The sequence below is a fragment of the Diadema antillarum genome, unplaced genomic scaffold (assembly GCF_040938485.1).
Source record: "Diadema antillarum isolate AM-2024a unplaced genomic scaffold, OU_Dant_1.0 seq00000160_RagTag, whole genome shotgun sequence".
Lineage (NCBI taxonomy): Eukaryota > Metazoa > Echinodermata > Echinoidea > Diadematoida > Diadematidae > Diadema > Diadema antillarum.
This window is the reverse complement of record NW_027271231.1, coordinates 1,550,944-1,568,573: the sequence shown is the minus strand read 5'-3', so window position 1 is coordinate 1,568,573 and position 17,630 is coordinate 1,550,944. Positions and strand designations below refer to the sequence as shown.

Sequence of the window (17,630 nt, the reverse complement as noted above, 5' to 3'; positions counted from 1 at the left end):
ACGCACACACACACACACACACACACACAAACAAACAAACATTGAGACACACATCATCGTCAACACAATGTGTAACGCAAAGTTACGACAAAAAGAAAAGAAACCTTTTTAAGTACATACATACTGGTAAAAAGGTGCTATCGAACTGGTTTGGAACAGGGAATGCATAACAGCTAGAAGTGATTCTACTTGCTATAGGCGTATTAAAGGTACATCGTTGTATTACGTAACACTCAATCATGGAAAATCTCCTGACTCAAGGCGAATGAAAAACAACATGTACTACATGACCTTTAATAATTGGTCGTATATAGAAAGTAAGACGGATATACAGATAATATTCTACTTCGAGTGTTTGAAAGTTTGAAACATGATACACGTATACAACATTTATATCCTAACAAGGTATCTTATTTAAACCAGGATGCCTACCATTCCAGTATACATCAGCACTGCTCTTTCAGATGAGTCTGACCATACCAGGGGCCTCTTTCATAAAGATTGACCGTAAAATTGACCTTACGATTGATGCGATTCAAAGAGGTTACGTTAAAACTGCTATTAAATCTGTGTTTTGAATCAAGCGTAAGTATCTTTATGGAACAGACTTTCGATCAGTATTGATGTTACGCTCGAGTTACGCTCAATAAATCGAGCGTAAGATCAATCATAAATCTTTGTGAAACAGCTATGCCCCAGGTCAACATAATGACTTCTCTATCAATCCTTCCATCTCTCTCTCTCTCTCTCTCTCTCTCTCCATTTTTTCTCTCTCTATATAGGTCTATACATACATATATGCATACATCAATTAAATCTTTCCCGGTGCTTGAATTCTTATTTTATGCTGCAGGCCTGTTATACGTCTTTATTTCCTCGATTGATGTGTGCCTGTGGGTGCATGTATATGTGTCTGTCTGTGTACTTCCGTGTGCTCACATAATTATACTTTTTTTTTTTTTTGGTGGTGGTGGTGGTGGTTCAAATAGATGATTTAGAGATAGTCGCCCACATCTCCAAGTTTGTCTTTTATGTGGGCCTCTCTTTTCCAATAACACAACTATCTCGTTCAAACAATCAAACATATAAGTTATACATTATTTTGCTGTATTTTCTTTTTCATTTTCAAGTGTATTGTATTCAGCATAACATTGACTTTCGTAACTACTGTATTATATTTCATAGAAGTTATGTGATACTGGAAATGAAATTTTAATTTGAATCGAATTGAAGGTCAACTGTATAATCATGTGAAACGTCTTGTCTAAGGGATTTCCTCAAAGACAAACAGTGAATTACAACGTCACTGCTTGGAAAAAAACCCCGAGAAAACAAAGCAAATTAATCTCCATCATGAAACTTGGAAGAAATCTTAGAAGAGTGTTGCTATCAACGAGCAGGTGAGGAGAAGGGTGCTGAGTTTGAACACGTGACCCGAACCGTCGGCTTGAGTTTTTATTGGATTGTCATCACCGCCATGCGAATCACAGTCGGGGTTGACGTCGATTGCAAGGTCCCCACGATACGGAACACCGTCATCCCGGTATTCGCCGATCACGGATGCGCACTTGTGTACGAAGGGTCTTTCGTGTTCAGCTGTATCGTCCGCAGTGAAATGACAAACAAAACAAACGAGAATAACAGTTTCAAGCATAGACACTCATTAATTGTTGTTTTTTTTCCCTTAACAATTACAACGATTTGTCATTAGCTATAATATACTTTAAGATGGTATAAGCACCGCTCCCCTTTTCTCTTTTCGGATATTTTTATTTCAACAATGTTCAAACTTGTACCTTTGGAGTTGACACTCTGTGGATACTTTCTTTCATAAATGACATTATATTTTAGCATAAGAGACTCACTGCTCCGAATTGGAATCAGATCATCGGAGGTCATCCCACGAGACCGACACCCACAAGTCATACTAACAGTCCACAAGTTCGACATTGAAAAAAGGTCCATGAGTCATACTGCCCATGAGTCAGATAGCTCATGAGTTCGACACTAGGCAAATAAAGTCCATGAGTTTGACAATAGGTAAAAACAGCCCACGAGTTCGACACTATATAGGCAAATAAAGTCCATGAGTTTGACAATAGGTTCGACTGATACAAAAAGAGGCTTAATGTGTCGGTCTCATGGGTCTTGCTTGCTTTTAGTGTCAAACTCGTGGGCTGTATGACTCGCGAGCTGTATATATGACTCGTGGGTGTCGATCTCGTGACGTTCGTATACCCGTCCACAGCATCCGAAGATGACTGCACAGTTATGGATTGTTTCAATTCAAATACATGAATGTGAGTATTAACCCACTCCTATGGTTATTCATACGGTAAAGCGGTAGTCTATGGGTATTTCAGAATTCAGTATGAAATGGGTTTAACTCACCCTTTCCGGAGATGAAATAGGTAGATCCAACTTGTACGTCTACTTGCCCACAGACATGGGTGGATTTGGCCAAAGTCAGATCAGACCCCTTTTTGACTTGGGGAAGTGCGCGCGATGAATTCTTGAAAACCTCTGAAACGGTCCCATTGATCCGATTTTGGTCCTGGCTGAGAATTTCGACTTTGATTGCTGTGGATACAATGAATGCATTGCACGGATTAGAAAGATATTGACAAATTTTGATAGATTACATAAAGGTATTGACTATTCAAAAGATTGCTATGAAAATTGAATTCAAATCCTCTAATCTACGTGGGTCGACATTAATTCGCTATGAAGTTGAGATAATATTGGTCCAAAAGTTATCTGCTCAAACCTATATGAAGACCGATATTCTGACATCAACATGGACGTCGAAATATCATCACAATTTGTCTTGATTTGGCCTATGTTCAATTTGACTTCAATAAGAATAGTTAAAATCAAACAGCTTTGGGGAGTTGCAACATAAGAGGACCTGAAATATGAAAATTGAAATTTCAACGTCCAGATTAAAAAAAAATCATGACTTTCCCTTATTTATGTCCATTGATGTCATTTATAAAGATCAACTTGACCATGGAGTGAATCTGTACTCTAACTGCAATGGCTACAACTCCTGCAACTTTACCATTGTATTGCTGCAAGCGCGTCTATTTGACCAATACTCGGTACTCTTTTCTTTCAAAAGTCCTCGAATGATGTACCTCCTACTTTATTACAACATCTACTAAAATTGCATGTCAAGGTATGCATTGTTTCTATTCATGCGTTCATATAATAATTTTGTTTCAAACTTTGTGATTTGCATTTGTTACAAGTTAACAATGTGATTTGTATACTTTGTATTACCTTTGATGCATGGAAATAAAGCACAATTGAAATTGAAAAAAAAAATGATCAGTATACACACTGCTGCAACCAACACTGTTTCTAGTGCTTCTACCACCACCGCTTTCACTGAATATAAACTTTTGTTTATAATGACAATGACGAGATTATAATTTCACTACTGCAGCTAGTACAATAATATCTCTCCTAAAAAACGTAATATTCAGGGGCCGCCGGAACGTTTTTCAGTTTGGGGGGGGGGGGGGGGGCTGCGCAGCCGGAGGGGGGTGTATCAAGGTCAACCCCCCCCCCCCCCCCCCCCCCCCCCCCCCCCCCCCCGCTTAGACGCACCGGCGTAGCGTGGATACTAGTAATGATCTTGCGATCTTTGGAGGGTGGCGGTTTATCGACTTGAAACCCCCCGCTTACACGCACCGGCGTAGCCTGGATAATGATCTTGTGATATGGGAGGGCGGTGGTTACTATGCGAGGGAGCGAAGTGACCGAGCCCGAGCGAGCGGAGGGAACGGGGGGGGGGGGGGGGGGGAGGGTGTGGGAGGGGGTTGTTCCCCCTCCCACGGTGAGAACTTTTTGCATTTTTATGTTGTAAATGGTGCAATATGATGCATGTTTTTCCGTCTTTTATCGACTTGAAACGGCCTCACTTGTTTAAGGTAGCAGGATATTTTGGTGTGGATTAGTTAGAACAATTTGTCTATAAAGTGGTAGTATTTAAATAAACTTCTTGTATTAATCTATTGTACAATTAATTTCATGAACGTTGTCTGTTAAGTAATCAAACAGAAAAGGCATGCTCACGAGGGTGTACATACAAAAGGGATATTTTCTCCTCCCACACGAAGGTGATTTTACATTTTCAGACCTGAAATTCAGCGATCTGGGGCAAATTTTTGGTGCAATACTTGGATTTTTTTCTAGCTCCCCCACCCCCCCCCCCCAAAAAAAAATATTTCTGGAAATAATTTGGACTTTTTTTTTCAGGAAGGTGTTAATAGCAAAATCACGGCATTTAGCTCTTATTCCGCGTGTGCATCATCTATGTGTATGTACAAAGTCTAATGAGGTAGAGGGGGAGGGTGTGGGAGGGGGATGCCCCCCTCCCACTCAACGAAGCTTTTGCGTTTTTAAAATCAAGATAAAGCGATCTGAAGAACACTTTTTATGAGAAATTCGGGTAGTGTGATTTTTCCAAAAGTGTGTGTGGTGTGTGTGTGGGGGGGGGGGGGCTGCAGCCCCCAGCCCCCCCCCCCCCCGCTTCCGCGGCCCCTGATATTTATTGTCTCTCATTTACTTCATTTGTAGCGATCAGACCGTAGGGGTATTTAGGCACAATATAGTCTCAAATGCGATTTCTTATAAACCTCTGCCTGTGGCAACGTGTTTGTTGTTGTACAAATTCTCTGGGATTCCAGAATCTTGTCTGATATAGTACAGTCAATGTTTGGGTTAATTTACCGAAATCTGACATGCAGATCTTCGTCTCATCAGCGACGGCCGGGCAAAAACAAGCCTGCGTCTCCCCGGGGAAGACTGCCGCTAGCACGATGATGACGCACGTGCAGTGAAGAAAGGTTCGTAGAGCTGAAAAGTGAATTAAAAAGAGAAATTGCAAGTCATGGGGAAAATGCTTCATTCTGAGAGGGTCATACAGTGATGCCATATCATATTCATGTTGAACAGAATAAGAATAAGTCAAACAACCAAAAGAACAAGTTCCAGTGAACTCGCACATAAAAATATAATGATGATAACTAGAAGTAATAAGATTTACAAAATGTTCAAATATCCCTTGCTTTATTACACGAAATATAGTGATCACTGCTGGCACCAAAGCACAATCATGAAGATGACATATAGACAAGGGAGTCATTTCTCGGCAAATTGTACAAAAATAGATGGTCGGAAATCATGCTGCTTCGATAATTTAGCATCTACCATGTCCCCTTCCATGTCTTCCTTCTCCTTGTGTTTCCAAGTGTTGATTTTCTGCACTGATTTAATGTGTCGAGTATAATTTTTCTTTTCAAAAGTTCAAAGTTTAAATTCATTTTTATTTCCATCAAATAACAGAGAAATTGTATACAGTGTATAAGCAGAACATATTTGTAATAATTGCAAAAACGTAAGTTAACAAAATACATGTTATAATGAGTAACAAAATGAAGAAAACATAATTGTATTTTTTGATGTGATATACTTATGAATAGTACAATGGTGAGGATGAGAATGGGAAATGGGGGTTCCAAAAGAAAAAAAAAGAGAAAAAAAGTATTATCACATCGCTAAAGGGGAATTTAGGGAAGAAAATCGGGAAGCTTCGTTTTGTGAAGCGATCACGTCAGCACCTCTCGTAATTTGCATATATGTTACCGTAACCAACGTTATCACTTTACACAGGAACATAGGCCTATGTGACTAACTATAGAATGCCATATCTCGGGCCACATCCTCATTGACGTCTAATTTTTATGAAGGTTCATCAACCATTTCGTTTCTTTCTGACAAGAAATCAGAGCAGCATGAACACGGTGTGGTATACAAATTTATTGTTTTTATAATTATACTCATTGTTGAATGTCGCTTATGGACTATATAACGGTGTAAGGTGAATATGGGCAACCTTTTATTGATTCGAATTGTTACACGAACAAAGAAGAGGGTCTTCCGCTCAAAACAACCAGCCTTGTTATCCCCTACATAGATTTATAGGCAAACATAAATTATAATACAACCTCAAATTACGATTAAAATTCACTTCAGATAATCAGGCAGAATCTTGACTTTGCAATCAATTTCTTTTAAAGATGATCTCCCGACAATGCTTATATTCCTATATTGACTGAGAATCATGTGGTCACCGTTCAAATTATCCTGTACATATCATTTGCAAAACAAGACTAATGATCCAAAATATTAATATACAGGACTTTGGATCAAGCCAACAAAAATACAAACAAATTAACAAACAAACAATTTGAATACCCATCGATTTACGCATTTCTGGACACATCTTATCATTACCAATAGAGAGCTATCTTTAATTTCTAAAATATCTTGAATTTATCTTAATATATGGTAATTTGAATTGTAATTCCTTTTGTCCTGCCCCATTACTTGTACCATGTTGTAGTATATACCGTCTTGTACACCTGAGTTAAGAAAGGGCATGTTGTCCAAGAACGCATAATCAATATATATATCACTAAATTGCAGCGAAGCACTGAAGGAATATTTCTGCGTCGTAAATAGCGGCGCCATCATTAAAAGATAGCACTATATACAGTTCCCGAATGCGATGCAATATAAAAACGTGAATGAATTCATACACAGTTGATGACAATAAAAACAAAATCACCCTATCTAAAACATTCTAACGCCTTAGAAAATGAGAACTGATTATACATACTTCTCATGGTGAATTCTGTAGTGAGGAGTGCTGAATGAGTTGTTCTTCTTGAAGCTTCTGCCTCGCTGTAATAATTATAGGTGTGCTCTTTGAAATCGAAATAGGCCTTACGAAGAAAAGGCCTTCCTTGAGCTCCTTTATTAGGGTTCTGTCGATGAACTTTGAACACTGCAGACAATTTATTATCATTGCAGTCATTTATGAGTAATATATGATAAAGATTGTAATCTTAATGCGCATGATCATATAAAGTTCAAAGTCCTAAGGAAACTTGTGATAAAGTGGTCAGCAATGTTATAAACAATGGTTCCTTCTACTGTACCATGCGGTTTCTATCTGAATTCCAGCTTCTTACAAACAAATAAGCAAACAAATGTCAATTTTGACACACTTTGGCTTTTATCTTTCAAGAAGACATTCTCTAATTTCAAATGATAGGTCAGGGACTAAGTGTAAAGACCGCTGTCCACCAGCGTAGTAGGCCCAAAATAACTTAATAATCGATGCAATAGTTAGGAATTTGTAATGTTTTAGTGTTGGAACCTCTGGATGAGGAGACTACTACGTACGTGTGGACAACAATATAAAGAAAAAAGAAAATTCCACAAAAATCCACCATTTTAGGATAATGGAAGAAGATTTGACAAACCGCCTTCAGAAAGCAAGGGGAATAATTGCTACCCTTAAAGGGGATGGCTTCTAACCGATCAGTGGGAATCAGTAGGAATGCTGAGGGATTATTGTTCCAATCCTTGTAGGATTCATTTAAGAGTACATTATCCTGTTGTGTGAAAATTATTTGCTTCAGAACGGTCTCATATTCAAGTAATGTGCAGATTAATGCCCGTCACTGACCAGGCTCGCTAACCTGGATACATTACGCTGCACATTACTTGAATATGAGACCATTCTGAAGCAAATAATTTTCACACAACAATAGATATATAATGTACTCTTAAATGAATCCCACAAGGATTGAAACAATCATCCTCCAGCATTCCCACTGATTCCCACCATTGCCCACTGATCAGTTACTAGCCATCCCCTTTAACATATTATGTCAGTGTCAATTTGATGGAATGTGTAACTTTCATAGAAAAATGAATTTTTGTGAAAGTCCCCTTTCATGTTCTTTATATTGTTGTCCACGTATGACGCCAAAACCTCTAGTCTCCTCATCCAGCGGTTTCAACAACAAAACTTTAAAAATTCATCATTTTTGCATCGATTGTCTGATTTTTCTCAAACTTTCACTGATATGTTCTACTCATGTTGCTGCTTTCACTCAACCCACATTTCTCTTTGGGTTTGGGTTTCCGTTAGTAAACTCTGCATGTTTTGGTTGTTGCATTAGTTAAGTACCATAATATTGGACGCTTCAAGGCAAATCAGGAAGGTGAAGAAGAAGAAGAAAAAAAACTACAGAATTAAGTCTCCTTTGTAGGCTCAATGCTCCGTGCCGCGGAAAACTTATGCGCTCTCACATAAGTGTTGATAGAATAATTGCTTTGACAAAAGACAGCACTTCGATCACTTCTGTATCGCAACAAATCCAGTGAGCAAAAAAAAAAAAACAAAAAAAAAAATAAAGAAAAAAGTGGCAATTCTACTAAACGCATAGAAACACGCATTAGCTAATTAGTTAATCCGCAAAAAGTTATGCACAAGTTGGCAAGATGGTTAGATGTTATCTCTTTTCATGACATTCTATCATAAATACAATGTATGTATTTTTCAGTCGTGAGGTGTTTGTAACAAATTACGAAGATTACAATGAATGAATGAATGAATGAATGAATGAACGTATGTATGAATGTATAAATAAATAAATAAATAAATAAATAAATAAATAAATAAATAAATAAATAAATGACTAAATAACTAACTAACTAACTAACTAACTAAATAAATAAATAAATGATAATAAGAAATATCCAGAAAAATAAATGAAACGACTTGTATAGATAAGGGTCTATCATCAAGTTCCCATACAGGATTTCAACATTTCCCCTGAAATAGCCAACTCTACGTATGGAAGAGCGACTTCGAGCATGGAACATCAACGACAGATCTGAAAATGCTAAGCATTCAATTGAAATGCTGTAGAACCTACGACTAGTACGTAAATTTGCACTAACTGTGAAGAGATCCCACCCCAGGAAGACTGCAATGCTCTTGATCTCACTTCTTCTGATTTCATCATTCTGTACCGTTGTATATATGACGTGATGGCTTTCAGACAACGGAAGAACAAATAAAACAAAGAAAGAAAGATAAGGAAAAGATCGTCTAGCGCCCTCTCTTGGAGTAATGTAAAGACAGCCATTCAAGATCACCGCCATATTCAAAAGCTGAGCCGTCTGCGTAACATAAACAACTTATTTCAGATTGAATTGACTCGCACTTAAAATGGTAAGTTGATATAATGATAATACGACAAGCGATGCATCACCGTCATACATGCCTCCAACCAGGCTAGGTTTTATATAAGGTAAAACATGCGGAAGAAAATGACTACCAATAAAACTATATTTGAACGTTACGATACACGCCGCCACACGCATATGAAAATGCAAAAATTTCACCGTGAGAGGGGGGACACCCCCCCCCCCCCCCCCCCCCCCCGCCACACCGTCCCCTCCTCCCTCGCTCGCTCCTCTCGCACGGGCTCGGTCGCGTTCATGACATTCAGTTTAAGAATTAATACATGAAGTTGATTTAAATGATACCATTTTAAAGGCAAATTGTTCAATAACAATCTACATCAAAATCTACTGCTGCAAGTGGGACTGTTTCAAGGCAATAAGACACGCAAAAACATGAATCAAATTTCACCATTTGCAACATCGAAATGCAAAAAATTCTCACCGTGGGAGGGGGGACACTCCCCCCTCCCCCTTCGCTCGCTCCGCTCGCTCGGGTTCATTCGCGTTCATTATATTCAGTGTAATCATTAATGCAATAAGTTATTAAATGATACCATTTTATTGGCAAATTATTCAATAATAATTCACATGAAGATATTGCTACCTTAAACAAGTGGGACTGTTTCGAGTCGATAAAACAGGAAAAAACATGCATCAAATTGCATCAAAATTGCAACATTTACAACATCAAGATACAAAAAAAACTACGTGGCAGGAGGGATGACCCCCCCCCCCCCCCCCCCCCCCCCCGTGCGCACCATCCAGCCCTCATAAAGAGTTACGGTCAAGCAGCTACTCTCATTTGGCAATGAGAACTGCCTTTAATGCTCAAATCTTGTTTCACTTTTTTTACTCTGCATAACATCAGAAATAGCAAGAACAGGAAGAAAGGGGATGTATCTCACACACACGTCATATCTTGACTGAATACCGAAAGCTGTGAAATACGTACTTCAAAAGCGCAACAAGACTTAGTCTTCATCATCATTATCTCATGGTCCACTCAAAGCTGGTCTGATACCATACCCCATTAACCCTTTGACAATTAGAAGCCAGTGGATTCTGTACACATTTAGTGGAAATATCACGAATCTCATATGAAATGGGTTTAAAAGCTGCTAGTACTTCACGTCATCCTTATTCCCGCCCTGTACTATGAAACTCAGAACATAAATCACCAAGTACTCGTCATCCCACACGATTGAAACCAATAGAATGTCTGATGACAAATTATGACAGGAAGTATCAGAGCCGAGAATGATTGCTCACGTTCACCACGCGTTCACACTCTTCCAGATCACTCAAAAGGTTCACAAACTATAGCAAAATCTACAATTATCTATATTTTATTTTATCTTAATGGCAGGTTATCACAAGTTCATGTCAAGGTGAGAGATGCTCCTCTAATGTCTCTTCTCCCAAAGCCAAACCCCAAACCCCGTCATCTATGCAAATGAGACCTGGTTGTTTTAGGAAGGTTCAATGGGAGACTACCGACCTTCTGGCGATCCTGGAGGCCAGGGTGGATGACATACAGAGCACCAACGTGAACAGCAGACCCAGAACGACTCCACTCAGCAGGAGGAAACCAGTACCAGCTCTGGGAGACAAAACAAAGAATGTAACTATGAAAATGGGAGAGAGAGAGAGAAAAAAAAAAGACAAATTCAAACAGAAAACTTAAAGTGACTGTCATCCCTACAATCAACATCATCATAGGGTGGCAAAGTCTGGAGATTCAAGGAGCTATCTGGGAGATTATTGCGTGTTACAAGCATCTCAAAAGGTCAGAATAATTCCTGAATCAAGTAGGATGTTAATATCCTTTGTAAGGACAAAGACTAGATATCTATATCCTTATTTATTTTATTTTTTTTTTGGGGGGGGGGGGGGAGGGTCTCCTGCAAAATCGTTGACATTGTCATCATTATCATAACATTGCTTTCATTGATATTATTGTCATTATTGCTATCTTCATTTTTTGGAAATATGGCCAATATAGCACCAAAAGTCATCTAGAACCCTAAAGCTTGAGCAGGCCTCCTATCACAGCTGTATGGGACTTTGAACTTTATGCTCATCAGTCATGATGTGCTCTTCATTGACATACATTCATGCACACAAATCTATTTTTTCCATTGGTAAATGCTATATTTTTAAGTTGTGGACCATCCTGAGTAAACCATCATAAAAACTAGTTTATTGTAGCTGAAATCAAGATATGTACTGAAATGAAGATGACAATGTGCATTTACCACATAGTGATAGCAGATTATCATCAAGAAATGGTGTCGTGCTCCAACCCTTTGGCCCAAATTCACGAAGGTGGTACAAATAAAACCGTGGTTTTAACCATGGACCATGACCGTAATAATTTTGTACCGGGCGCAAGTGTCGCATGGCATATTTCGTTACGAAATCACTCATTTCGTCGATTTTGTTGACAAAATGTTCATTTCATTACGAAATGTTAACATTACGTCGAGGAAATGACTGATTTCGTAACGAAATAGGCCATGCGACACTTGGCGCCCCATAAAAAAAAAAAAAAAAAAAAAAAAAAAAAAAAAAAAAAAAAAAAAAAAAAAAAACTACGGTCTTTATCCATGGTTTGAACCATGGTTTCAATTGTACCACCTTCGTAAATTCGGGCCAATGTGTGGTTTGAGTGCAGATTGGCACAGAAAATTCCAAAGCATTAACAAGCAATAGGTTAACAATCTCACAATGTGTCGTAGCAGGTCCCGTGCACCGCCGAAATGTAGTCCCTGTGGATGCTGTTACAGTCCATCAGAGCCGTGATTTGCTGTGTGTACCCAATCACCTCTGTCAGGGTATCATTTACACTGTTGGCATAAGACTGCAAAAGACACGGGAGAAAGGGAGAAAATAGAACCACCAGTAACTTAAAAAAAAAATTAAAAAATGAAATGAGTATACTGATCTCTTTGATTTTGCCATTTACATTGAAAATCTCCACCAGATGGTAAAAGTTACAAAGAAACATGGCTGGTGTGACAGGAGAGGACAACAAAAATAGATATGTCAGGGGTGTGTAGTATTGCGATCGGGATATCAAATTTATCAGTCAGACTATTTCGTATTTCAATGCTACCTCTTGCAAGCTAGAAATATTGATTTATTATCTCGAGGAGTCAGTACAAAAACGTATCACTCAAAAACACTATTCCCTTTTTCTTTTCTTTTTTTTTTCTTTTTTTTTCTTTTTTTTTTTGGGGGGGGGGGGGCTTCCCTGTAGGTCTATTTGATTTGATCTTTTCCTAATTTTAAAACTTTAGAGGTGTCTGTCTGTTGTGTGTTTCCCTACAAAAATGGACCCCTGGTGGAATACTCTAGAAACCCCCCCCCCCAAAAAAAAAAAAAAAAACAAACAAACAAAAAAAAACAAAAAACAAAACAAAAAACAAAACAAAACAAAACAAAACAAACAAACAAACACACAAAAACCTTTTTACATTCATTTGTAATTGCTGATCTTGCATCATGCCACCTTGGGGGATTTTACTTTTTTCGTACAATGTTGTATAGAACAGAACAAAAATTGTCTTGACCAGGCTGCAGTGGGGGTGTGAGGCATAGAACATGGGGGGGGGGAGGAGGGGGGAGGAGGGGGGAGGTATGGGACAGTGGTAGTGAGGGAGGGTGATTGGGAGGGTAGAGCGGGGGTTGGGATTTGGCAATGGAGGGCAGGATAGGGGGATTGGGGGTTGGAAGGGGGAGGGCACTCACCTTCTGATATTTCGGCTTTTTTCAGCCTCTCAATCGATTTTGGTGCACGCAGAGGTTACTCATACCCTGCACGCCGATCAAAGCCCAGGAGAAGAAAGAAGTAGAAGGGGTTGAGTGATGAGATAGAAGGCGAAAGATAGATATATACACTGCAAAAAGTCCGGTGTGAAATAGTAAACATCGAGCTGGTGTTAAATTTTCGCTGCTCATTTATGGTGTTAAATTAACACCTCCGGTTGTCATTTCCAAATATAAAACTGTTTTTTGAAGAGTTTCTTAGTAACTGCACTTCTTGATGATTTTTAGTTTAAACAAGACGATCAAGAAGTTTACATTAAAATACTAGATTTTTGAAAAAATGTGAAAATAAATTTATACCACAGTAACACCAGCTGGTGTGGTCTCTTATTGAAGCTGGACGGGTGTTAAACCATTGATATTAACAATAACAAATATCAAATCAACACCATGTGGTGTCATTCTTTAATTAACACCAGTACAGTGTCATTTTATGATATGTATACTTTGTATTACGTTTTGATGTTCGTTGATTGGTAATAAACTATGATTGAACTTGAACTTGAACTTGAAAAATAACACCAGGTACAGTTTCAAATTAACACCACGAAGTGTCAGGTGAACACTTTTCAACACCATCACAGTGCATTTTCTACACCTGTGGGTGTGGTCCTCTATTGAAATTTGATCGGTGTCAGATTTAACACCCATGGTGTTAAATCTAACACCGATGTTTTTACAGTGTAGATGACAAAATAGAGAGAGAGATAGAGAGATAGATAAGCTCGGTGCTAGATTTAACACCCATGGTGTTAAATATAAAAACCGATGTTTTTACAGTGTAGATGACAAAATAGAGAGAGAGAGAGAGATAGATAGATAGATAGATGGACAGATAGATAGATAGATAGATAGATAGACAGAGAGAAGGATGGGGAGGAAATGAGAGGAGGAACACAAGAGGGAGGAGAGATATAGAAAAGGAGTGAAAGAAAGAGGGCAGAGAAACAGGAGAGAATTAATACCATGGAAGAGGTTGAGGTATGGGGAAATAACAGGTCAATAAACTATCCACATACACACTGAATATACACACTCTGACAAGGTATGAAATACACATTGATATATATTCAATGTATACAGTATCTCTACATCATTGTCATGCACACACATATGTACGTCTTCCTCAAAAAAAAAAGGTACAGTGATAAAATAAATCATTACTTCAGAGGTTGTGCTTTCCACCCAAGAACATAATCAATCACAGTCCATTATAATTACTCATTAAGTACCTCATATATGTATATCTTTATGATCCCCCATGGTTGGACACGAATCAGATCCTTTACAATGTTTAAATCTGTCATGTACATTCCTCATTGATCAAGTCATTCTGAAAGAACACATTTTTGGTTATTTCAAAAGGACGTTAAAATTTGGACTGACCATGGTTCTTTATTGTGTCATCCGTCCACTCCACAGCCAAAGCAAATGACACTGGTATCATCTTGACAACTATAGGGGTATGCACACATCATCTCACTTATCACAAGGGGAATGGAAAGGACAGAATATAGGATCATTACTGGAAGAAAGGGTTTGGTGCTTCCTAGGGTACCCCAACAGAGAAGAAAACACTTTACCAAAACTTTCCTTAAGATGAAAGACATGCTTTAATGTGGTGGCAAGGTTTGATAAGTCTGAGCAGCAAAACTATGTTCAAATGGACAGTAGTCTTCAAATATTGTAATAATTAAGTAGAAATATGAAAAAAGGAAGACGTTTCTTCCTCAATACGTAGAAAATGGAATATAAGCACTTTAAATTGACATGATCCCATGTAATTCCTATCTTCCTCTAACAACTCTAATTAGAGAAATTCTAAAGAAATTGGTATCGCTTGAAGAGGGCGACTGCTACCTTTAAATTGAGTGCTTTTTAGAAGGCAGATATTCTGCCTGGCTAGCCACCCACTTAATAAATCACGATTCGCGTAACGAGACTGAGACAGGAGTCTCTGGCTGATGTGATGCGAAATCAATTCGTGATTTATGGATCGGCAGGTGACTATACCCTTTGTTTTGCCCGTCTATAGGATCTCAACACTCACATGCACACTCATAAATATGCACATTCATACATATGCACACATACACACATACACACACTTTTTTTTTCAACGATGTTTATTCTGTTCCATTCAAAGTAATAGAAAAAATAACAATTTTCATTTGCTACAATTGAAATGACGAAAATATACATTTGTGATCATAATAGCAAATTTGCTATTGCTGTACATAATGACATAACAAAAATTACATTTTCATGAACAATTACCAATTTACATACAGTCACTTCTCCTATGCTCTCAAAAAATTGCTTAAATTTAACAGTGATAATTCAATTCTTCTATCATTAATCTTAATAATCATCCAAATGAATTATGCAGCAGAATTATACAGTAATAAATAATGGAACCATATTATTCATCAACCAATACCCGCCCACCTACTAACTCATATCCCTTACTGAGTCCCTATGACCACCCCCACCAGTTCCCTCCCTTCCTGTTTCCTCCCCCACCCCTATCTGTACACATGCAACACACAAACACACACAAACACACCCATACACACACACACATACACATGCACCTAATTTGGTTAACTGCTCTTGCCTACACATCACAATATAGTAAATATAGTTATATAATCAGCCCGCCAACAGGCTGACAGGAACGCATGGGAAAGGAGGGGGAGAAAATACAACACAACACAAGAGAAAAAAAAAAGAAGAAGAAGAAGAAGAGGAGGAGGAATGAAGGAAAGGTTAAAAAATGAAGAAAAGAAAGAGTGGAATACTATGGAAACATTACTTTTTTCATAAAAATCACAGACGTTGCACGTAGCTTCAGACTGGTTTATTCAACGAAGTCTCAAAATATGCCCATTTTTGTAAATGTACATGTAGCTTCCCAGCCTTGGTCGCAAGGATTTTTTCCTCATTTATCAATTCAACAATAATCTTTTGCATCTTTTCTCCAGTGGGTAACTTATTTCCCGTTCTAGATTTAAAAATGATGTATTTTATTAAGATAATCAAAGTATTTACACATTTTGATCTACTTGAACAACCAGAGATTCCCCCAAATATATCTCTCCAATCCATATTCCTTAACTCATTTATATCAAAATAATTAATTATGAATTCCCATAACGGTTTCACTTTAACACAGTGTAAAAATAAGTGCAGATAAGTTTCAGGCTCATGTTGGCAGAAGGAACAAAGGCTGTCTGTTACAAAACCAAACTTCATTAAACGCTCCTTAGTGTAAACTACGCCATGTAACATCATAAATTGAAATTCTCTATATTTTCTTATCAATGTACACTTACTCGGTTTAATAAAAAGATCTTTTATTTCTTTGTTTGTATAATCATAGCTACTGTGGTCATCTTTAATTTGTAAAACATAAGATGACTGTAAATCTTCCACCATAGCCTCATATATTTTTCTCGATTTTAAAACTTGCAAATTTACTCTCTGACCAGAAAAAATAAATTTTAAGTCAAAGTTTGTGGAATCAACTTGCTGAAGTGTACCTGCTCTCATAGAGTCCTTCCATTTCTGGGGTATAGCATTAAATATATCATTCAGTTTAAGCAATTCTTCTACCTTAAAACCAAGACCCAAGCTTTGAAAATGTGACTGAGATCTCAAATGACCGTTATCTAATATATCTTGTATTGTAATTATTCCTGCATCAAATAAATCTCTATGAAAAAAACATCCTACCTACTATGCGTACACTCCTATTATTAAATATTATTGGATTTACAACCTCATTTTCCAATTGTCTATATTTATAGATATCGAGCCAAACCTTCAATATTTCCGAATAAAAAGGTGGTACATTATCTGTCATAATAGATGAATCAAAGTCACACATAAACAGGAATCTACCTCCTACTGTACTAAAACAGGAGTCAAAAAATAATTTCCACCCAACTTCTTTTTCTCCATATAGAAGGCGTTTTAGCCACACACACACACACCTACACACACACACACACACACACACACACATACACACACACACACACACACACACACACAACACACACACTCACATATACTTCTTAAAGATTTTTTGGGTTAAGAGAAATACCTCCAAAGTCTCCTATGAACCATACATCGAGACATATCTCAGTAAATTGCCTTCAAAATTCCACTTCATGTTCAGAAATTCCGTCTAATATTCAACTGACTCAGTCGGTGTAAATCTTGTGCCCACCAGTTACGGAGGGGTCCGCTTACCTTGAATGTATGGATGGATATCCTCATCTTAGCAGTCCTTCACTAAATTACGTCTGTAGAGAACAATACTTTTCATTCTCAAATTTGAAAGGAAATATCTTGAAAATATAATAATGAAAACAAATAAACTATAAAAAAAAATCGTACAGAAATTTATGATTTTATCGATCAATTACAAATCTTTTGATAACACATTATGTCCACACCTTGCCTATCGTACATGTTACCATGACAACACACGATAACCCGATCTACCGACAAAAATATTGAAAGGTTTGAGTTAAAAGCGCGGCCGAGCCCGGCAGTGTAAACGGACAAAATTGCGGGGCTCGGCCCGCAACTGAGGCTGGGCGAGCCGCGGCCGAGCCCGCCTTCATTTCAGTGTTAACGTGCAAAAGGCCAAATGCGGGGCCAAAATTGGCTGCGCATTT

General features: G+C 38.0%; 1 protein-coding gene across 1 annotated transcript; it reads right to left on the bottom strand.

The window, feature by feature from the left end:
* Positions 1 to 1,349: 1,349 nt before the first annotated feature.
* LOC139727943 (uncharacterized) lies at positions 1,350 to 17,226 on the bottom strand. The gene is made up of 6 exons (XM_071638914.1): positions 17,200 to 17,226; positions 11,841 to 11,974; positions 10,650 to 10,714; positions 4,738 to 4,863; positions 2,392 to 2,580; positions 1,350 to 1,596 (listed from the first exon to the last, which is right to left on the bottom strand). Exons 1-6 carry the CDS (start codon positions 17,224 to 17,226, stop codon positions 1,373 to 1,375), a joined length of 765 nt encoding a protein of 254 aa, XP_071495015.1. The 3' UTR covers positions 1,350 to 1,372.
* Positions 17,227 to 17,630: the final 404 nt, after the last annotated feature.